This window comes from Macrosteles quadrilineatus, unplaced genomic scaffold (genome assembly GCF_028750875.1).
Source record: "Macrosteles quadrilineatus isolate MER2022 unplaced genomic scaffold, UCM_ALF_1.0 Scaffold_46__1_contigs__length_943047, whole genome shotgun sequence".
In the NCBI taxonomy this organism is placed as follows: domain Eukaryota; kingdom Metazoa; phylum Arthropoda; class Insecta; order Hemiptera; family Cicadellidae; genus Macrosteles; species Macrosteles quadrilineatus.
Window position 1 is genome coordinate 918,844 of NW_026542639.1, and position 24,205 is coordinate 943,048.

At 34.6% G+C, this 24,205-nt stretch overlaps 3 protein-coding genes across 3 annotated transcripts; all 3 read right to left on the minus strand.

The window, feature by feature from the left end:
* Positions 1 to 2,245: 2,245 nt before the first annotated feature.
* LOC129005955 (uncharacterized) lies at positions 2,246 to 8,015 on the minus strand. Its single transcript, XM_054434995.1, has 5 exons — positions 7,967 to 8,015; positions 6,315 to 6,396; positions 5,672 to 5,874; positions 4,740 to 4,844; positions 2,246 to 2,817 (listed from the first exon to the last, which is right to left on the minus strand). The coding sequence occupies exons 1-5, from the start codon at positions 7,969 to 7,971 to the stop codon at positions 2,679 to 2,681; spliced, it is 534 nt and encodes a 177-aa protein (XP_054290970.1). The 5' UTR covers positions 7,972 to 8,015; the 3' UTR covers positions 2,246 to 2,678.
* Positions 8,016 to 9,287: 1,272 nt separating this feature from the next.
* Positions 9,288 to 12,077, minus strand: LOC129005929 (uncharacterized). Its single transcript, XM_054434964.1, has 4 exons — positions 11,814 to 12,077; positions 10,925 to 11,115; positions 10,051 to 10,158; positions 9,288 to 9,530 (listed from the first exon to the last, which is right to left on the minus strand). The coding sequence occupies exons 1-4, from the start codon at positions 11,934 to 11,936 to the stop codon at positions 9,341 to 9,343; spliced, it is 612 nt and encodes a 203-aa protein (XP_054290939.1). The 5' UTR covers positions 11,937 to 12,077; the 3' UTR covers positions 9,288 to 9,340.
* A 525-nt stretch (positions 12,078 to 12,602) lies between these two features.
* LOC129005932 (solute carrier organic anion transporter family member 4A1-like) lies at positions 12,603 to 21,339 on the minus strand. The gene is made up of 14 exons (XM_054434968.1): positions 21,300 to 21,339; positions 20,277 to 20,452; positions 19,289 to 19,599; positions 18,806 to 18,962; positions 18,496 to 18,598; positions 18,009 to 18,127; positions 17,034 to 17,279; positions 16,097 to 16,295; positions 15,492 to 15,639; positions 14,669 to 14,731; positions 14,457 to 14,566; positions 14,232 to 14,384; positions 13,385 to 13,573; positions 12,603 to 12,711 (listed from the first exon to the last, which is right to left on the minus strand). Exons 2-14 carry the CDS (start codon positions 20,407 to 20,409, stop codon positions 12,603 to 12,605), a joined length of 2,040 nt encoding a protein of 679 aa, XP_054290943.1. The 5' UTR covers positions 20,410 to 20,452; positions 21,300 to 21,339.
* Positions 21,340 to 24,205: the final 2,866 nt, after the last annotated feature.

The following is a 24,205-nucleotide window of genomic DNA, read 5'->3' on the forward strand; positions in this document are numbered from 1 at the left end:
TTTTATAAAGATGGAGGGATTTAAATAATTAGAATAATTTGTAGAGGTATTTAATTTTGAAAATTATATTTATGTAGTATAATAGTTCAAAAATACTGTATAACGCTTAAAGTGGTTTTATTCGAACCATCAACACAAAGTGGCATTTAATTTGATTTGATGAAAAAATCCAATATATTTTACCTTTAAATTATATATGTATAGTTTTATTACACACAAACACACACACAAACTCACAAACTTTCAGATTTATAATATTAGTAAGATAGTTTTATTAGTAAGTTTTTAAAATAAAATTACAAAATCAGAATTTCAATTTCAGTTCCTCTATAACAATATAGTGAAGTTAAGAAAATCTATACAGGGTTGGGCAAATGTGTGGATACCCCTAGTTAACTTTTAAACGCGTTGCAATAGGAAAACCAAACTCGGCACATATTTACAACATAAGAAATTGCACTTTTTCATCAAAGTTACAACTTTGCCCCAGCCCCCAAAATGGGGTATTTTGGGGGCAGCCCCAAATTTTCAAATGTAAACACCTATCATGTGGCCCATCATTTTAAAGGGTTTATCAAGGGAAATTGAATGGCGCAAACCAGAGGTCAATATCCCACGCCTAATCAAAATGGCAGCCATTTTAATTATTTAAGATGAGCAATCATGATAAAGTCTAGACACCCACAGTTAACTTTAAAAATTAAATATTTTAATACTGACCAAAAGGTGAATTCTCTTTTTTCATAAAGGTATGCTGAGTTCAGTTTTCCTGCTATAAACTGTTAAAAAATTAATAGGGGATATTCCAAAATGACTGCCATTTTGATTAGGGGTGCGATATTGACCTCTAGTTTGCGCCATTTAATTTGTCTTGAGAAACCATTTAAAATGAGGGGTCACATGATAGGTGTTTACTTTTAAAAATTTGAGGCTGCCCCCAAAATACCCCATTTTGGGGGCCGGGTACAAGTTCTAACTTAAATTAAAAAGTGCATTTTTTTATGTTGTAAACATGTGCCAAGTTTGGTTTTCCCACTGCCACACGTTATAAAGTTAACTGGGGGTGTCCAGACTTTATCATGATTGCTCATTTTAAATTAAAATGGCTGCCATTTTGATTAGGCGTGCGATATTGACCTCTGGTTTGCGCCATTCAATTTCTCTTAATAAACCCTTTAAAATGAGGGGTCACATGATAGGTGTTTACATTTGAAAATTTGGGGCTGCCCCCAAAATACCCCATTTTGGGGGCTGGGGCAAAGTTGTAACTTTGATGAAAAAGTGCAATTTCTTATGTTGTAAATATGTGTCGAGTTAGGTTTTCCTATTGCAACGTGTTAAAAAGTTAACTAGGGGTATCCACACATTTGCCCAACCCTGTATATATATTGATTTGCTTTAAAATGTTATTTGTAGTCATGATTTATTTTGTTCTGGAATTTTTTACTTATTAATTTTTTTATAAAAAAGATTACAATATGAAAAAAAAATTGTTGCTTGGTATTGAAGAATGAGTGTTTTCAATCTTTAGCTATAAGAGAATCAACACTATAAATATATTAAGATAATGTGTTTTTTTAATCATATCTGTCTAAATATATCTGTTGTTTTATAAAAAAAAGTTGTGATAATGCAACAATGCTTGACTATATCTACCTCAAGGAGTTTTCCCAAATATGTATAATAATTGGAAGAAATGTTACTTTTTAATTCATAGTGTAAGTAATTTTTGTATTGTATATATCTTTTACCACTGACTGTCTATAAATAATAAAATATTAACTATACAATATTTCAAACCTATATTTTATACCCAAAATCCATCATCTTAAAAATACAATTTGATTTGTTTACTATTAATATAACTCACTTATGATCAATGTATAGCCTCTTCTACATATTATAAAACATTTTACAATTCTTTCACAAGAGGTTTAACCACAAAAAACATTAGATATGTTTACAATGTATGTCCTGTTTTAAAACCTTAAATATATTGCTACTTCTTTCCATAACAACCTCCAAGAAGAATTGACAAAATAGACACCCTGTCTCATGGCAAACTTGGCATCATCAGCTCGAAAAGTGATTCTACACAATCCATACGTTTTTGTTAGCTGACCATATGACCAGATGAAGTTGTCTCCATAAAGCAAAAAGTTTAAGAAACAATGAAACGGGTTCGGAACGTTGTAAGATTGGACTGGTAGCAACAATAGTGTAAACAATGTATGTTGCTGATTGATTTATTAATATTTTACAGATAAGATGACACGCCAAGGCTTGTGTATTTTAAAGCAAAAGTTAGTGAAGGAAGGATGAGTGTTAAATTTTGTATTGTCCAAAGAGTAATACAGGCTCATCTATCTTATATATATTCATCTATCAAGTATGGATATTTAAAAAAAGACGTAAACATGACACTTATAAAACAGTTGTCCTTGATTATTAGCATAAATTTACAGATAAAAAAATTATTTAAAAAATTGTTATGCCTAAAATACAAGAAACAAACATTTCCTTGTATCAAGTAGAACTGGTTTGTGGCCTGAAAACTTTTTAGATTACAGGGAGTTTGTAAGTTGGAAATTGTTGACAAAATATCTCTCTTATATCCTCTATCATACAATGAAGTGCAAATGAGAGATTCACATGGATCAGCTTGAGAGAATAACTCATTACATGTAGTAGTGGCTGAATTGATCAAGCATGGTGAGTCCTCTAGGACACAGCGGGTAGAGGGTAGAACAGTTCTGTCCCTCTAGTCCAGCCCTCCACGCTGCCCCATACTCGCTGTCCTCGTCTGGATCTTGCGGCCTGTGAAAACATCATGTTCAGCTAATCAGCTAACTATATTTAATGAATTTGACTGTGGTAAAAACACCAATAAAAATTTTGTGGAGTTAGTAAAAATAATTTAAAGCTACATCTTAAACACTATTTGTAAATATTTTATTATGTTTATATCTACTATGCTTTTGACATTATTTAGGTTTTTTAAGGGAACGGTCTAAACCCTGGTCTTGTTACTATCTAACGTCGACCTTTTACCAGAGCATCGTTGATTGATAGCCCAATATAGTGGTATCTGGTTCCAAAAACAATCTTGCTTGGATTTGAACCAGCAACATTCAAATTTGAAGGTGTGAACTATAATGACTCAGGGAAGGTATGGGGGTTTAGGGAATGGGAGAACATTTGGTGCCGTTCCGACCAAACCTCACACAGATTGGCCGGGGTTGGATCGGCAGATTAAACACATCTTAAACTCCAACTCTCACTTAGCTGCAGAGAGCTACCTTCCGCCACGAGGTGTTAGTCCACCTACAGAACCAAGTGAGGAGGGCCCTAGACTAAGGTGTTATGCAAGCCGTGCTGAGAGTCTTGTGACACTGGGGGCCTAATATTCAATGTCTTTACGGAGCCTTCTGGGAACCTGGGGGAACCCAGTCGTATGTACCTCTCACCTCTCTAATTAGATCACTGGGGAGGTGGACCTTAGATACCCAGTACTCGTGGGAACAATATGGATGTTTTTGATAAAAACAACAACAACAAAATCCACCAAACCATTTTTGATGTGCAAGAAGAGTGTGAACGAAAGCATTCCTATTGCTGGACTGAGCGTAGACGATCTGACCCCAATGGAGGAGGAAAGTCTACTGAAATGTGACGGTGAAGGCAAGCTCACAGAAACCGGAAAAGAGCCGATAAAACAACTTTCCAGGAGCGAGATGTGAACTCAGAGGATAGCAGATGCCTTAGCCAAGGGCGAATAGGTGCTCTCCAAAAGGAGATTTGGCTGGCGTGGGCTGCTAAGTACCCTAACCTTGCTCCCAGCGAAGCCGGTTCCTCTGGGAACCAGGATGCTGGTAAAAAGCAGGGCGAGGGCGGCACCCCAAAAACGAAGAAAGGAGGAAAGAGCACCTGACACCTGGGGATGCCAGGGGCGAGAAGAAGAAGACAAGGACGAAAGAGGGAGAGGGGTCGAGAGTTTCACAGAGGGCACCAGCTCCCGCCTATTTGGAGAAACTGTCCGTGGAGAAGATGACCATCACCAGACTGAACACCCAGACATGAAGCTGTCAGAAAATCAACAGGCAGAAGCCAACAAAATCAAGGGGGAGCTGTCCAGGCGTGCCATTCGTGGCAAAGACGTCAGGATAAGCAGCTGTCATATTAAAGGCGGAGCCTTGGTGGTTGGTTGTGCTAACGCAGCCACAAAGGATTGGCTGGTCAAGCAAGTTCAGAAGCTGAGTCCCTTTGGGGGAAATCCCGCTCCAGCTTGCCCCAGCCAGAAACCTTGTGAAAGCTGTGAAGGTCTCAATGTTTGTTCTGTTCCCACCTCAACAGGGGCAACAAGCGTATTTATGTGCCCAGCCCTACAAGGTCTGCGTGTGAGATCCCTTGGCTTAGTGAACGCAGATCAATGGGAAGAACAGGTAAACAAAGTCCAAAGGATCTCATGGTTCACTAAGAACCTGGGATTTTACGGAGAATGAGGACCTATGAATGAGGGTGCTCAATAAGCGGTTTCAGCTGCCATGCAATCCCATGGTCTATCATAAGCATGGCCCTCTATAAAAAAAATAATGACTTAGTACCTAGACAATTATTAATTTATAAATAGATTTGATGACATAATGAGTTTAATTTGCTGATCTGACTTATAAATCCACTCTAGTTAGAAGATAAATTATATTGAAATATGTTAAAAGACAACATATGCTAATACTCACGTCAGTAAAGTTTGTAATAGTTCACCGATGAGACCACTGTGCATTATGGGAGATTCACTACTTTCACAGACTGAGCGAAGCAGGCAAGATCCGTCCAACCCACTGCTGTAAAACAAACGTTACGTAATGATTTAATAAGATAATGCAAATTTACCTTCATCAATAGATTTTGTTATTGTTTAAGGGAAATTTGTATCTAGACAGTGCGAGGTTTAAGGCTGCATGAGATGTAAATAGTATATTTAATCACTAGGGGGTAAAGTGACTCTTTTTGATCCGAGTTTTAGTTTAACGACCGACGTCAGAAAAAGGGCAAGGGTTGAAAAGACACTTTTTGCCCGTATGATGAACTATATTATTTGTCATATTGCAACATAATATAACAAACTAAATTAGAAATCAAAAATATACTTTTCACAAATAGATAACCTCTCTAAACGGCTTAATTTGTTTTCAATGTTGCTAATGCATAAAAGCAGCTATTTAGAAAGTGCACAGAGAAGTAAGATACAGAGGATACATTCAATGGTACACTGAAGTGGTGTCTAGCAGTCGCTGGTATCTAGAGCAAATTCTATTTGTTGTCTGCTCCTGCTCTAATTTTCCCCCTCGCCATCACATACTACAGCATTCACGCTGTAGGAAGACCCTGTGAGCTAAACTGCTACAAAAAAAATCCTATGTGGTCATCGCCGTTTTGGCTCTTCATCCTTGCTCGTTACAAGTACATTTCCGCCCCAACATTCCAGAGCTAAGTGCGCACGGTTGTCCGATAAGCTTGTATCCTCTGTATCCTGCTTCTCTGTGCTAAGTGATTAATTTATTTTGTCTCTTACGATTATGTTAGTGTTTAATATACTATTGATATGTCAAACTATTGACAAAGATGCAACATCTATATATTATATTTTGCATTATAATGAAATAATTACTGTAGCAGCATGTCCTGGATGATGTTGTATACGTGTTTACGAGTGACTGCTCGTTGTTGCCGCTGGTTGTCCCTCGCGCCTTGTTGTACATACGCCACCTGTGACGCGTTGGTGACTGTAGGATATTGGAACTGGAAGTTGTGAACGTAGTTGATTCCCATCGGCATTGGAACATCCACAGGAATAGAATATCCCATGATCAGCTGATAACATTTATCAGAAAACATATTAAACTGGATTTTGGATACACATTGCACAATGATATAAGTAGACAGTTCTTAATAATATGATACAACACAAATAAACCATTCTTCAGCAGTCCTAACCAATCCTCCTATACTCTAATCCGCGTTAGGTTTGCTTGCTGGCACAATTTCTAAGAAACTGCTCTGTCGATTCCCTCTAATTCCATGGAAAAATCTTAGTTTCAGAATAGAAATAATACTTATGGACAGCTTTATTAGTTAGTATTTTAAGTTAGTTTTTCGTTACAACTTTTAATTGAGATTTTAACATTTCGACATAATAATAACAATAAAAATGTAAAAAAATTATTATTTTATTTAATTATAACATGTAACGCAAAAAAATGATTTAGTTTAGGGTGAAAAGTGAAAAGTATTTAACTTGACTCGTTACTTACCTTGAAAGTTCCTCCACCAGTCATAACAACAGAGGCACTGGAGTATGAGACAATAAATGTTAAAAGTTGTAAAACAACTGTCCTGGAAACAAAGATAGAGAGTACAGGGTTACTGTATATTTGCTAAATACAGTACGTATGTATAGAGCTACAGAGAAATATATTAAAACACTTTTGCAAAACTTATGACAGCTAGCCAGACCATACTACTGGACCGAATTACTCACGGGTTGTACCAAAAGAAAGGTTATCAGTAATATATGTGCAGGTTTTATTTGTATTTTGAAAATATTTATGTTAATTGGGTCAAAAATGGAAATTAAACTTTTCTTATGGAGCTTTAACATGGGGCCAAATTTTTCAGCTTACGACAGCTACCCTGACCGCTTACTACTGGACTGATTTACACGTGGGTAGTACCAAAAGATAGGTTATCGGTCCTATATGTGCAGGTTTTATTTGTATTTTGAGAATATTTATGTTAATTGGGTAAAAATGGAAATTCGACTTTTCTTATGGAGGTTTAACGGGGCTAATTCTATATATATCATATCAACAGACAAGCATATTTATTGAAAAACTTTTTTCTCAGCTCCTGTGCTTCGCACGGAAAATCTACGCATACTGTTATAGACATCCCAGAAACAAAAGAGCCCTGGGCCATTTCGAGCCGTGCAGGTTTGAAGAGTACGCCACACCTACTGGTGCGAACCACGTGATCTTGTCGTTTATGTCCAGGTTGTTTTGTTCTTAACATGTCTATAGAAAGATATTTGCCTGTAGATGTGCAGAATCCCTTTATTCCCTTTATCTTTATCAGAATCCCTTTATTATCTTGTATTTTTAAGATACATGCCAAGAAATGGTTTTATATTTCAATCAAATTTTTAAAAATATTTTTTGGAAATAAAAAGTACTTTGACTATTAATTAAAATAGACTAAAAAGTAAGCAAAAAAATGTATTTAAAATTAAATAAAATTAACATGGGCCTTATGGGTTGCCATGTTGGTGACGAAATAACAACAAAATATAAACAGAAATTCAAAACAAATGGAAGAAATTCCAATCACATTCAGCATGGGGTGAAATTAAAGAAGTTTGACACTACATACTTTTAGTCGAGTTTTCGACCACGGGGCGACCTCTAGTATGTAATGTAAATAATGCTAGCAGATGTTCATTGTTCCTCATTGTCTACAGATAGTGAAAGAACAATACGCCATGCTATGTTAAATGGAAAATTAAAGTTATTAATGTAACAACGATCATATACTCACATCAGACAAAATTATGTACAAAAAAAAAAATAGGTTGAATAAGAGACAAAAGAATTGAGAACCTATTTCCCTGGTCTGTGGACATCTACTTTAAGCTAAAAGTCATCGGTTTAGCTTAACTTGGGAGTTTAATATCAAGATTATGCACTATATAAATTTAGATTACCAATGTAACCCAATTGTTTCAGAAATATACCACAACAACAAAAGATCAGAATAAATAGTATACCACAAACAAAGAAATTATAAAATAGGTATGATTCAATAACAAATTTCAACATCAAATTGAATTGAGTGGTCCAATGTTGGCAATAAAATTAAAATGGATAAATTAAAAAGAATACCAACGATGAAGGATAAAAAAGTATCTTACTTCATTCTGGCAGTTGATGATTCGGAAGAGCTCCTATTACAGATGTATACCTCAGTTATTGACCACTCACGACCAAGTAGCTTATTAACATGACTGTCTTAACAAGCTTCCATTCACAGCTCTTGGTGAAATGTGCGGAACATGTTAGTACTGCTTTATGCCGTTAGTTAACCATTATTCAGTGAACTATAAAAATATCTACTACGATCTGTGATGTGTATGCATTTGCTTTTAAATCATATTAAAACATGTTTATCGTACTACTAAACTATTGATTTATATTCAACCGTAGTTTGTGTCTTAATATAAAAAAAATTATTCTAAGATTGATAATTTATTTCCTTGGTGGATCAGTGATCAGTGTAGGATCCAAGCAATGAAAGGCTGAAGAGGACTTGGTCCTATAGACATACCAAGAACAAAACAACCTGCGAAGAAACAAAAAGATCACGTGGTTCGCGCCGGTAGGTGTGGTGTACCATTCAAACCTGCGCGGCTCGAAACGGCCCAGGGTTCTTTTGTTTCTGGTATTACTATAGAATAGCCTCAGTCCAGTGGGGTTTCAGTTACCTGGACTGAAACATCATGAAACTAACTAACTAGGAAGTATTTTACACAATACTTTCAACTCTACCTCTTATGGTTGGATTAAAATTGATTTGCTAATTACATTGGGTGTGACAACAAAGAGTGGTCAGGTTAGCAAGTTTTGTTTTTAGCTAGTGGGTTAGCTACTGTGGTATTGAATAGTGAGTGCTAAGTATTAATTTAATGGTTTTAAAACTGGATCCATTGGTTTATTTGCTTTTGCTCATTGGTAGTTTAGGTTCTATGGTTAAAGGACCAGCTGATATTATCAGTATTAAGGCTATCATCTCATGCACATCATCTTCACCATTGACTAATGGGTATCAATTATAGTCATAGCCAATACTCATCTCCTCCTTGAAGTATGTAACCATGTGTTAACTTAATCTCACAACAAACCATCAACTTGTATATAAGTATAAAATAATATGCTTCTGTTGTAACCTCTTATAAACTTACACTATATACCATCTTTGATTCATTTAGAATAATGTTGCAAGCTCCTTCAAATGTCTAGGTAGCAGAGTGGTTATAGTGCTTGCTTAAAATCTGAAGGACAGGTTCAACTCTTAGCGAGATTGTTTTCATACCCAGTTGCCATTTGTCATTGGGCTAACAAATGGGTCTATCTAACAAAAAGGTCGAAGTAGCAAGACCAGTTCTCCTACATAAAAAGGTGTGGATATACACACATCAAAATGGAAAATGTAAATGGAAATAAAAAATTGAGACATATAATACAAACACTTTTAATTCAATAAAGTTTAAGTATACATGAGCAAGATTTCAGAGAAGTGACGATAGAGAGTCGGATACGAGGGTTGACACGATGTCCAAGAGTCCCGTATCACAAGCTGCGTAATGCTGACTGCAAGGTGCTGCGGAACTATTGCTGAGCAGAGCTCTGCCGTAGCGTTCTGCTGCGTAGTAATGCAGCACACTGGAGTCTATAGGCTCATCCTCAGTGGAGGTGGGACTGTGAACATTATTGTGAGCGATTACATGTTTATCGTTATCAAGAAGCTTGAATTGAATATAGTTAAAACAAAATTCCTTGCCAAGTAATCTATCAATCAAAACTACCCATGAACAAAAATACAAGTCACACCCTCATGAACCGTGTACATAATATGTTTGTCTTGGCAAGGAACCTTGGTTACAACTATTCTTTTTTTCATACTTAAACATATCATACGTAACATTAAAGCTGCAATCCTGTTAGGACAGGAACTTTCTATATACCTACTGTCAAAAATTAATCAGCTGTGCTTTATTTGTATTCTGTTCTTTCAATTTATTATTTAATCTTAATCAGATATGCATATTTGTCCATAGCTTAAAATTGTGTTTACAATACATTAAAGTTTGCAACAAAATCTTTAAGACATGTTATGTTGACAACCAGTGTTGTCTACAAATAATGTTTAAGCATAATGTTTCAAACATTATTTGTAAAATTTAAAATTACCAATGTATTTAATACCACAAAGACTAACGTGAGCAGGATGTGGAGCAGTTCTCCCAGCAGCCCGTTGTGGTGAAGAGGAGTTTCGGCCGCTTCACAGACGGCTCTTAACAAACAACTGCGACCTCCTATACCAAGCCTGTGCGATGCAGATGTGAGAGTTTAGTCAAAGGAGTAAAAGATTAAAACTCCGAGAGATTACTCAGATTGTTGCTAAGTAGCTTGGGAAGATTATTGGAAAAAGGAGTTATTTCAATATTATGTTAAGATTACTGATCTCATATTTTTTCTTAGTAAATAAGACACTGTGGTTCCTTTACTTGAAACTCCCCAAGCATCTATATAAATAAAAATTAATCCCTTTTTTTGATGTTATTCCATAACTCGAGAACGAGTGCACCGAATTGGATTATCCTTTTTTATTGTGTTCCTTAGTGCCAGTGGGAGATTTTTATGTAAGGAAATTTATAATCCATCCAACCGTTATTTAGTAATTTTAATTGAAAAAAAGGCTTTATATTAGCATTGGAGGAAAATGTTTTCATTAAACTGTGGGATACAATAACATGTGTCATTTTTCAACCATAAGGTGAGTGAGTGTAGCGAACGAACTTCAACCAGGACGTGATTGAGTGATGCGAACGAGCTCATCTTAAAAATGAACAAGCATTTGACATAAAACCACGGACAGGACGACGTCTGTCGGGCCAGCTAGTAGATAATAAAAAACCGTTATAAAACTATATGGTGATTCTCCCTTTTAACACTTTAAATAAATTACTTTCTTAACCATTCGAAGAACAAGGATTTATCATCAATGTCATTATGCCAATTTTCATAATATTTTCTACCATCTTATAAAAACAAAATCAAGTTAAAAATGTCAATATCATTGTAAATATAACCTAGACAGTACAGCCTCAGCAGTATAGTAGAGATGCCAGCGAGAAGCTCCGATCCCACGGCGAGCAAATGCTACGTAAGGATCAGTGAACTGCGTGGCGTTGGTGGGCAGGACGTAGTTAGTCTTGAGGATAAGTCCATAGGTGAGACTGGTACGAGGAGCGTCAATGGGGACACCAAACCCACAGATGATCTGGGTAAAAGATTAAAAGTTAAATATTTTGTAAAATAAATGGAACAGTTCTAAGTTTACCATCAAAAGTGAGAGGAAAGTTTTAAAAATTGTGATGATTGGCCTCATTTGGGAGAAAAAATACAAAATATGTAAAACAGAATGACTTGAAATAAAATGAAATGAAAAATGTCTTTATTTAAGAGGCGAAGTTAGAACTAGCAAGTCCTCTCTACCTATCCTCTATAAATTGATGAAAGTGACTTGGTTAAAAAATAATAACATTAAAAAAAGAATCTGCTGAAATTGGCTTTAAGTTACTGTTAGGAAACTTCTTATCATATTGTTATATCTGAAGCATGTGTGTTTACATGGTGTTCATCTTTGCTCCTTGGTAACATTGCTAACAATGGTTTTACATAAATGATTTGATTTATTTTTTATAGCTCGTTTAAAGTGAAATGATAAGGAATTAATTTTAAACATTACAATTCACTCTCCAATTACCCGACAGGAAAATATACAACAATATAACTGTTTTTGTTTCAAGCCATTGCATCTTCTGCCATAAGTCTGTTAACAATGTGTGCGTTGTTGTAATTGGAACTATCTGTTGGAAATTAATATAAACACATGACACTTAAGTGCTAACTGGAAAATGCCACTTTTGGTACTGGTAATGTAATATACTATCACATTCATTCTAGGGTACACCTTACCTGGAGTTTATTCCCGAGTCCTGGAGGAAAAACAAGATAACGGGGATGACGACGTACATGAACTGTCTCTGCTAAAGCTTTGCATGTTAGTAATAACACAAACACAACACGGACAAGAATCATCTCTTGCAGCAACGTTTAAAGGCAAAAACTAAGTCAAAAGTGGTACTTCAAAATCAATTTATGTCAAAAGTTAAAATTGTCATTGTTCAACATAAACACTTTATTTTTGGTAAAGTTCATAATTGTCCACAAAAATCTGTTGTTACTAAGAACTCCTCACACTATAATGCTGAGCTTTTATTTGAAGCACTTATGCCTAACGTCTTGTATGTGCTAACAGTCATAATGACTAACTTCAACCATAGGTTCATTGGTTCAGTCAATGCCCTTTTCACATTGTTTGCTCTCACATTTATAAAACTTTGTTTGTTTTAAAAAAACTATTCTTGACTTAGTAAACCTTGCAGATTAGAAAGATTTCAACTTGACGGTTTGATTAATTTAATCAATTCAAACAAATTCATAAAGTGATGAAATTTAAAAAGATCCAAGATGGTTTGGCTCAATGAACACTAATGTTCTATTCTTACTAAGGATGAATACTTTGGTAGGTAACTATTTTCATTTTAGTTACTTTTTGGTTTAGGAACACAAACTATTTTATTTTCATTAAATTATAAAAGCACAGAATATTTAGAAAAATAAATAAAAAAATAGTTTTAAATAAATGTATTAATTGATATGCTACAAAGAGACATTCTATGTACAAACTGAATGATGATTAAATCAACTTCTAGAGGTTGAAGTCTGAATATCTTTCTTATAAAAATATATTGAAAGGGCAAACAAAATTATTTCCAAGCTCTTCCATCCGCAGCCCATCAAAACCATGGATCTGAAATAAAACATGTTACAAGTTAATATAAAATTTGAGATACTTAAACCGGAGCCAAAGAAATATAAAGGAGATATGCATTGATACAATGCTGTAATAAGTGTGAATAAATTACAACAAGAATTGCAGAGCGTTACAGCATTTGTGGCTGGAGTAAATTATTCATTAAATCCAGTATTCAGTGGAATTAAATTTGTAAAGAAACTTCAAGATCATGGTTGCAAAAAAGGCAACACACTTGCAAAAGGAAACTTGAAGAAGTAACCATGCATTTAGGTGAGGCTAAACTAGTGTGATGTAAACACTAAGTAAAACAAAACGTTAGAGTAAATTTTAAAAAAATAAATTGATTTATAGCTATTTTAAAAGAGAGAAAAAAATTGTTTAGCTTGAATGAAAATGGCTATTGAATAACTGTTGAAAAAAAGCTATGTGCACAGGTAATTGTAAAGATTTTGCCTAGTTACCTTATCATTATTTGCCGTTAAGACCATTGTACGTACAGAAGAAAAAAAATCAAAAGCAAATAGAGTAGCCTACAAACAGTAAATTTCTTTAATGAAAAGTATAATTATCAGTTTCTTTACTGTGTCTTGCAATCAAAAGATGATGAATCAGATTGACATACATTAAACTATAGTTTATATTATTACTAAGATTGTGTATAGTTGACCTGCTGATCAAGTAGTGGTCGTAGAGGATGCAGGAGCCCTCTCCCTCACTGCAAGCTCCTGCGTGCCAGTACAGACAGGTGCCGTCGATGATGATCCCAAACAGTAGAGGTCCCGGGATCATACCCAGCATCCGCACCAGCATCCACTGAATCCCTAGCGCTAGGGACCTCTGGTCCGATTTGACACATCTGTGCATCGTTAGGGATCATCAGAAGAAGTAACCATCTGCTGGTTTACAGGTTTAAAGACTAAAGTCTAGTAGTAAGTACCAAGTGAAGATGGTGAGCAAATAAATGAAATGACTTCCTTGAAATCTTCTCTGTACTAGATCTACTGTAGATTCCATCTAGATGGTAGTTGATTGAGTGTTAGTCAAAGATATCCTTTTCTAAAAACAATACATTAAAAAATCGCAAAAGAGTTTACTGTAATAGAACTCTGTAACAATGTTTTTACCTCATAAAGTATAGGAAAATATAGATCATCGGATCTATGGAATATACCAAAGAACAATATATTGGAGTTTTTCTTACTAGCTTTTGCCTCTGTTTATTATTTTGATAGTGAACCGACTTTTGTAGATTTAGTTCTACTAAATTAGTCATTTGGATTTTGTATTTGCCAAATAATAAAAATCTAGCATCTATTCACCTTTGGAATATACATATAATTTTTCAAATTCAAAGAGTAAAGATTTTTCCAAGGCAGCGCAAATGGACACCCAAAACCGCTGCGGAACCAAACTTCATATTGTTGCCCACAGGTGTGGTTGAATTGCAATTCATATCATAACATATACATTAAACTCATATTATTTACTTGAGCAACATTAATTAACACCCTTACCTCAATGTGGCGGTGAGCGCAGGCATGGCAGCAGTGAAGGTAAAGAACAGAGAGAGATACATGAGGATGAGGAATAGCGGCAACAAAGGACAAGTAGACTTGCACACCTGTGTAGTAGCCTGTACACCATTGTCCCCAGCCTCCTCTATACAGCTGCAGTTAGAGTAGAGCTAGACACAACACTTGATTAATGATAGACATTACGGCTATAACATAGAGAGGTACATGAGGATGAGGAACAGTGGCAACAACGGACAAGTAGACTTGCACACCTGTGTAGTAGCCTGTACACCATTATCACCAGCCTCATCTATACAGCTGCAGTTGGAGTAGAGCTAGACACAACACCTGATTAATGATAGACATTACTGCTATAACAGAGAGAGGTACATGAGGATGAGGAATAGCGGCAACAAAGGACAAGTAGACTTGCACACCTGTGTAGTAGCCTGTACACCATTGTCACCAGCCTCCTCTATACAGCTGCAGTTGGAGTAGAGCTAGACACAACACTTGATTAATGATAGACATTACTGCTATAACAGAGAGAGGTACATGAGGATGAAGAACAGTGGCAACAAAGGTCAAGAATGGAAAAAATAATTTGGGAATCTTTCAAAAAATTTATGGTGCGGTTAGAGGCTTTGAGGATCTTGAAACCCTCTTTTAAAATGCTATTTAACGAAATTAGTCTTTGCCTTGGTGGTAGACTGTGACGAGTGTAATGTTTTTAGTATTTTGCTTTTCATTTTTTGGTTGCGGATGGTCTTACGCTAAATGGATTTGGTTCTCCACCAGCTTTCTAGGATAACCTCTTTTTACGAATGTGTCAGATATTTTGTTATTGAACTTGTTTAATTCATTATTGTGGCTGTAAATCCTTTTGCCTTTGATGGATTGACGGAACGGTATGGATCTTTTGGTGTTCTTTGGGTGGTTGCTGTTGAAATGTAAATATTGTAGATGGTTGGTAGGTTTGAAGTGTACACCGGTTTATCTGAGTCCATCTTGAATTTTTATTTATAGGTCCATGAAAACTATTGTTGATGTTGAGATGCAATTTGGAAATTGCATTTAGTATATTGTGCATGGATATATGCTAATATTGCAATTTGCAATACTAGTGATTTATACAAATAAAACACCATAAAACACCTGTTGACAAGCTAATTGGAGAAAGTGTGTCAGTTTGCTGCTTTTGTTTATTAATCACCTTAACATGTGCATCTAAGCTTATTTTGACGATTTACTAAATCTTACAGTAATGTCTCCTGTAGTCTGGGAGCCGTGGCAGCCAGCATGACAAGGTGAGAAGTATGTGAAATTGTTGATCCCACAGATCGGCATGAACTCCTTCCCTGAGCATCCACACTTCTCATTACAGGGGTCTGATAGCTGTATCACTTTCCTGTAAAAGATATCAACAAAGGAATTAAGTTTGTTGAGGGAAATAAAGGTTATTTTGAATATTTTATGCAAATCTACAGATCAATTGAGTTGGGACATAAAAAATACAAACATTTTTAGCTTATAGGTTGAGGTTTTAAAATACACAAAATATGAAGATAATGAATACAGTCTAAATTTAAGTTTATTTAACAGTATTTATTCACTTTAAAAGAAGAAGTATAAAAGAAGTAGGATTTTCCTACCAAAAACATTATTTAAGTAAAGCAGCTGTACAGTGGCAAGGGACTTATAGGAATGGGGTACCATATCTGATATTGTTTAGTATTTCTTCCTGTACTCCCCTAATGTTTAACCCCAAAGTCAAATCACATAAAATTACCACATTGGATAGTGAACAGCTCAACCTCTAAAAATCAATACTAAAATACATTTAAACTAATTAAGATTAACAGCACCTATCAGCGTAGTAGGGCATATTGACTCCGACCATCTTTTCGTCTGCGCAGTAGATGAGAAAACAAAAGGCGCACAGCATCGACAAACTACAAGTACCAATACACAGCCTCAGTGTTCCGATGAACCTCAGGTCAAACTTCTTCAGTATCCCACCTCCAACCATACATCCGAGAATGGCACTTGGTACTGTAATGATACCTGAGTGGAAAGCGATTGTATGTTAATAAATATCACACATTAATAAAACATTTTGACCCTCTTATTTAAAGACTTTCACACATTTTACAACAATAAGACTATATTATTCAAATTTTCTCAGTTTCATTTTAAGGTTTTCATAAGAATTAATTTGGTCTTAAGAAATTTTAACATTCCTGTGTACAGGACAAAGAGTAATGGGTAAATTTTTAAATAACGTCAATAATCAAAGCAAGAAAACGTTGTCCGCTTTGGTTTATCCTTTTTAAGAAAACTGAGCTTGCTATGTACTCAATCTGTATAATACTCAAACTAGATAATATAAATGATCAACAATTTAATGTGGTTCAAAATGTGTGTTCTCGATGTCCCCATAACATTTTTGTATCAGTTTACCTATAGTTTATTGAAACTTGTAATCCAATTTTGATAAGGGACCCCTGATTGAACTTTCAATAAAACATAATATTCCATTACTTCAACATCATTATTTCAACAAATAGACAAAGTGATGTTGACAACAAGTGTTTAGTGTATTGTTCAGAAGCAGGTCCACAATAGTGAACTTCTCAATCTGCTTTGGGTATTTAGTTTCAATATTTTGTCAACTTGACTTATATAGGTTGTGTTAGCAAAAAAAAAAAAAAAACTAATAAATAGGTATTCTATGTCCTTTAAAAGCAGATCTTCAACTCATAGTTAAGTAAAAGTTTTCTTTGCCCGACCAATATCCCCTACCCATAATCATGGCAGTTGATTTAGATGATAAGTTGAATTGGCTTTGAATAATTTTTGGAACAAAAGCTCCAGAACCGGCGACTATGAGGCCCTCGCAACAGCCAGCAAAGTTCAGCAGGATCAAACTTGTATTTCTCATCAGTTCACTCAAAGCTTTAGGCAACTCTTTCAGTTTACTGTACGTCACATTCCTCTCTCTTCCTACGACACACTCTGATAGTTTTGATTGAATTGCTTCTTCCCATCCTAAAAAGTTTATAAAAATAATTGTCAGGTAGGTATTATTAAACAACAGTCTTCATCAAGCAATCGTGTTAACTGTTAACACCTATAATGATAAGGAATGCTTTAGTTTGTAAAATGCTACTATGAGAGGAACAAATCTGGTCTCAAATAACAGGGTTTTCAACTTCACTATTGTATCATAGCTCTCTTGGCCAGGTAAACTAAAATCCTAGGTTAAGCGTTAAATTATTCTATCATTATGAAGTTCATTTTAAGCCCATTTGTTTGTTTTTGGGCACAAATCACTCAGATAACAATATTGTTAAGTATCGGTAACACAAATAAGGCTAAAAAAAAAACACTCAAGGGAAGAAATAAGATGAATTACATGACTAGATGGACCTAGATAAAAAAATGAAACATAATCAAATTTTGGATGAATTAAAATGTTTAAAAAAATATTTCAACATTTTTTTTTCTTCAGTAAGTCGTAACTGTGTGTTTGTGGGAAATAGAAACAGTTTTTACTGAGTTGTTATTGAAGTTGTTACCAGGTGGCACTTTTGCATCTATATCCGATGCAAAAGTAAAAGTTGCAATAGTAAAATCCGGTGCAATAGTAAAAGTTCAAACAGTCACTGCGTGTGGTTCAAAGTTAATATTTTCACAAGAATGTGCAATGTGCATGCATTAAGGTATATAAATTATGTTAATGTAAATTTTAAAAATTATAATTACTGAATAACTGACCTGGCATTCGTGCGGGCAGAGCTAAAATAGGGACGGATAGGATTATACTGGCGAATCCAAATATTACAAATCCCAGCCACCAAGCACCAACCCATGTTTTACTTGCTGGAGTTAAAAACCTAAAACAGAATGTGTAACAATTTGCATGTTATATTTGAATTATCATAAGTATTTTTTATTACAAAAACAAAATTTGTTAAAAAATTGTATCTATATTGCAATGACAACCACCAAAAAATGCGTTTGTTTTAAATATTTATTAGATATTTATTTTGTAAAATCGATCTTTATGTATGGCACCTCTGAGGGCTCAATTATTATTGTTACTGAAAAATTATGCTCATCAGCTATACAAATATAGGCCTAATTAAGTAATGGCAAAAGAGGGGAAAACTATAACATTTGGCTAAATTTATTAATACAACCGGTTGTCAGATTAAGAAGCAATTCCTTAATTTCTAGAGTTTTATGAAAAGTATGTACCTACACATTTTCAGAGACTGACAAAAAGTCTTCTGGTAACTGCAAGAAGTAACCTCCGACCACATAACCTACGGCAATCCCAAAGGTTGCTGCAGTATAATATGCACCTAGAATCAGATAAACCACACACAATTAAAAGAGGTGTTAAGTGTACTATTTAACGAATTTGAATAAACACTATTCCAACCATCGCTGGTAGACCTTTGCCATTTTTCTTTGGTAATTCTTTGCAAAAAATAATAGTAAAATATACATAATACAGAAATTTATAAATAATATTATCGATGTAATTGTAAAATATTTCCTTTTATTACCTATAGTTATTCCAGTTTTCTTTTTCACAACTGATTCGTCCAAAAAAGTTACCCCTAAAGTAAAGAGGGGGCTAGCTCCGGCACCATGGAGAAGATTTCCGATAAAAAATATCCACATGAAGGAGGACAAATGGGTCCCGTCACTATGATCGCAGTTCTGAAATCATTGAGCAAGCTTATATTATGTATGTAGGTAGTAAAAAAAAAATTGTAATTATAACTCTATTAATTGATGTAATGTTTATAAAACAATATAAAGTTTACAGGTTAGTGCCAAATTTCATCTTAATTGGATGATTTTTGCTTTTGAGTTATCGAGCTAATGAACATATACAAATATATTGAATTTGAACAGAGGGTGTTTTTGGCCTTTGTGGACATCAAAACGAAAAAGTATATCTGTCCCAGGTCCAAATCTTACCATGAGACCTACGTTAATAGCTTATTCTATAAAATGGGAAAATCGATTTTAAAAATCAGTACCTTATGACTCGTATTTTCGTTATCAGTACAAATTCCAGACGAATCTTGAAAGTACGCCAAGTGACTACTTTTTGTCAGGAAGTATGGTGATGAAAAGACTAAAGCTCCAATCCCCATAATGAAGACTCCAAATCCAATCCATTTCGGCTTGGAGGCGTGATGTCGTCCCCCCAGGTAGGTGACGGGAATCAAACATAACAGTGAAGCTATATCATAGCCCCCAGAAACCAAGCCAGATTTAAACGATCGCAGGTTAAATCCGTGTTCAATTGTTGGAATCATCAAGTGTAAAATCCCATTTACAATTACACCTAAAAGTAAATTAAAAGTAGGTAATCTACCTCATATTTGCAAATCATTTGGGTTAGTTTGGTTACTATGAAAATCTTATTAGAAGCTATGCTTAGGCTATGCTTTTGACTGTCGATTCCTACTGATGAGATATTTAAACCGTAATAGTAACAGACCACCCCATATACCATTTGCTACAGAAAATGGTGGATTGTTGTGTTTTAAACTTAGAGCCCCGCCTTACTTTTGTGGTACATACAGACTTCATTGCTGAATTTACTTACTTTGTGCTGTTCTGTTGTTTACTAATTTTGAAAGTAAAGTGTTTCTAAAATATATAATTCATTGTTCGAAGTTCATTTTTGGTGGTGGGCTTATGGTGATTGAGGGATTATTGCGGACCTATCCCATCACAATCAGTCAAACTTGTGTGACGGAAAGTATTCCCAATAATCCCTCAATTTCCATATACATTTATTTTTGTGTTAAGTTAACTGATGGTTTGGTATTATTTTAGTTTAGATGAAGGTCTGGCCTCAACTACAGAGGGAGTCTTCCATGCAATAAAATATGTCTGATATTAAAATAATAGTTCAGTGAATATATATAAAAAAAACAACAACATTATAACAAGTTAAATACAATATTAAGGGCGCATTTTTTTGCAAGATATGACTAACATGCTATAATCAGTTACCTTGTAAAAATGCTGCGGATGAAATAATGGCCAAAGCCCATGCAGTTGTGTTGAATTTCTGCAGCCAATCGGGTTTGAATGTCAGCCACCCACATCTATAGTCAGGTGTTTCTCCCTCTCCTCCTTCACTCATTGAGTCATTAAATAACAACTGGACATACTCACAATCATCCCTCCTATAATATTATTATGACAATTATTAACTACCAACATATGTTTACAGTTTTTGTAAATTTTACACCAAAATGGATTCCTCATTCCATTTTTAGGGGAGGAGTCCCACATTTTGTTTGACAGTGTTTTATGTATGAAAGCACAGACAAAGTAGACCATTAAATTGATCTATAGTCTGTGGTAAAAGTTTGTTATAATTTTTTGAAATTAGGATTTGACTCTGTAAAAAGCAAACTCCTTCTATTGGTCACCATCAGCTTACAATTTTAAACTAGGTTTGATCAATTGACATTGATGGTGAAAGTTAAACTATTGTTTAAAAGCAATAATAAACAATGCACTGTTGTTTCATTGTTTAAAATGAATTGACCAAGTCTTAAACTACAATTTTGTAAAATTTTAAGGATTCAAAATTGTTAAAACACACAGAAAAAACTAAAATAAACTCTATTAAAAATTAAAAGAACATAAAATCATTAGGATAAGTTGTATCCGATTGATCCATCCTATTTATCACAATCAATAGGAGTTTGGTTTTGGTTTTTGTTGCAAATGATACTTTATGTCCGATAATGCAATGGATTTGGATATCAATGTTTTGCTAACAGTTCTGGTGATTCTTCTATAGTACTATTAAATTAGACATCTTGCTATAATCAACAATAAAGAGAAAATAGTGATGAAAGACAAAATCTAAAAAATATATCTTTAAAGATTGTAGTTTTTAAAAGTAAATGTCAGAGAGGTTATTTATTTAAATCAGCTTAACCAAGAGTACAATATAAAGTTTAATCTCTATTGTAATTTTAATATTCATGATTAAGTTAAATATTGTGGTAGAGTACTAACTCACTGCTACAATTGTTTGATGATACTGTTTGAGATATAACTTTGTACATATAAATCACAAAACATAACAATAAATTGATTCTTAAGATTTCAAATAGAGGACAAGTATTAATGTTTCTTCTCATAGGTTAGTAAATAAACAACTGAAGAAGATGAAACAGTGGATGAAACTATAAACAGCATAATGATAATTGTTTATTTAAAATTACAGCTGAATGTTAAATGAACTGAATATGCACAGGTATCAGTGAATTTATAGTCAGTGACAGTAAATCTATATAAATAAAATTAGAGTTTTGTCTGTACATTGCTTAGAATAATGAACTTTTTGGTTATTTTTACATTTCATAGGTCAGAGAAACCGAATCAAACCTTATCTCAATTTCTGTCTGTCTGTCTGTCTGTCTGTCTATCTGTCATTCTCTTGGTAACGCTAAAATACGCACTTTATTACAACTACTCCTCAATAACTATAGCACTGTCCCGCCTGAAACTTATTTTCCAAATACTATACATATATGAGATGGTTTTAGACGTATTTCATCGAATATGAGACAGTTAGATATTTAACAGTAAACCCTTGAAAATAAAGTTTTTGTCGATTTTTGACGTGGAATTTCTGGAAGCCCATGTTAACCTTATGAGAAATGAAATTATTGAATCTTAACAGCTGTTTCAATTAAACAAGTTGGTTCTGTTCTGTGATGTTCAATAGCATTAAAGTTACAAGGATTACCAACAGGGTGCAGCACTAGCACTATTATTTCTTTTACATTTATGACAACAGCTAATTTGCAACCTGGAGGCGAGTGAGCGTAGCGAACGAGCTAACCTGAAGGCAAGTGAGCGTAGCGAACGAGCTAACCTGAAGGAAAGTGAGCGCAGCGAACGAGCTCCAACATACAGGTGAGTGAGCGTAGCGAACGAACTTCAACCAGGACGTGATTGAGCCATGCAAACGAGATCAGATAGTAAAAATAAAAGTAAGCCTACCGTTATAGGATCGACCGGCAGACACAGAGGTAATTTAACCTTTTATTGATTGTCATACCGATCCGGAACAACAAAAAACAACATAAAATGAAGCTATGTATAATAGTTTGGCCAGCATATCTTAAAATATGCAAACCAACTGCTGTTCGTTATATAAGAAGGTTTCAACTGAATATTATAAGATCCCCGTGCGTAGAACGGGTACACAGCTAGTCTATATATATAATACGCTAAGCCAATTTTTGTGAACAGAACTCCTCCCTCATTTTTGGACCGATTTTGATGATTAAAGTGTCAAAAAAATTGCCCTGATCTGTAGTTTTGCAAAGTGTTTTTCGTTTTTTGATATCTTTATTAGGTTGGGCAGGATCTTCCATTAAAGTCGAGCTTTCTCCCATAAGATTAACATGGGGGAATCTAAATATTTAATTGGAAACTTTGTATCCACTAATTTGAGAGAACGGCTAGGCGTAGAAACTTGGTAGAGGTGTCCAAAGAAAGGTCTTGGTCTGTAGATGAGTTATCAAAAGAAAAACGAAGTAAATTCGCTTAGGGCTCTGCCCCAGAAGCCTTTAAAAATCCCTCCACAGATTTGTTTACATTTTGGTCATGTGGATAATACTATTTAATAAAACAGCTGTTATAGTTTTAAAATTGTATTTTAAACAACACACATTTATTGGGAGTTACTGAACTGTCCAAAAGAAGTATATTTGCAATGTTATTTTCTGATTTTAAAATTGATTTTCTTCTGTATCATGTCATGTGTTCCAATCTTCCAATATAAAGTTCCATTACGAAATCGGTGGAAAATCCTTTAATCACAATAAATCTTACAATTATTTCTTATAAAACTATCTTAAATCTATTTTACGGGTTGATGTCTGCCTTTTTCACACCTTTTCCCCATATTTTATCATATTTTTCTAGACAGATCATCATAGGTTCATGAGATTATTGTCATACTGTACATGCTTTCAATCATTGGAAAAATCTTCGATTGTGTAATACAATACAAAATAATACAAGTGCATAAGGGCACGGGGCCAATTTGAGCCGTGTCCATATTTTTTTAAAATTAATAGTGGTTTACAGCAACTGAATCAAACATTTTACAATATTTATGTAGAAATATGTGCATGATTTAGAAAGTCATTTAGCTGGAAAGCTGCAATATACTGAAGACTTTTCAGAGAGGCTATTTCGATTACAGGTAACAACCAATTTACATTATTTTTTGCCTTTTGGAAATGCCACATTACTATGTCATTCGTATTATTTTTTGCCAATGAAGCTGCACAACCATATAAATGAGGAGGCCCCTAACAGTTCAAGAATAAAAGCCAACTTCACTTCAAGTATATTCCACTACACCTAACATTCCGTAGAGAGATTATATTGACAACTTTATGTAACTGATAAGGCTGAGACAACTAACTGACATAAATAAATAAATAAATAAAATTGTCTTTATTGGTTCAAGCGTTAAGTCAATTTTACAAAACTGTTTTTCTCTTACAACTTTCGTCATCTAATATCTAACAAACAATTAAAAACCAAAATAAGTACATAAGACTAAAAGCTATACATGAAATGAGCACATTTTTATATTTGTTTTGAAGCCTGTTAAACCTTTTTCTCTTATTTTTGAAGGGACAGAGTTGTACAATTTAGGTCCGAAGTAAGCAAAGGCTCTCCGACCTACCTCATGGCTGACTTTAGGCAAGTGCAACAAATCGTTCTGTCGGGTGCTGCGCTTAGAAACGTCCCGCCGGGCTGGCAGTTTTTCTCTCAAGTAGAGTGGCTTACCTAGGGATAACGTTTTGTGTATGAGAACACAAGTAGAGGCCTTACAAAAAACTTCAATGGGCAGTAATTTCGCATCCCTTCTGAATGTACTTACGTGTTCTCTT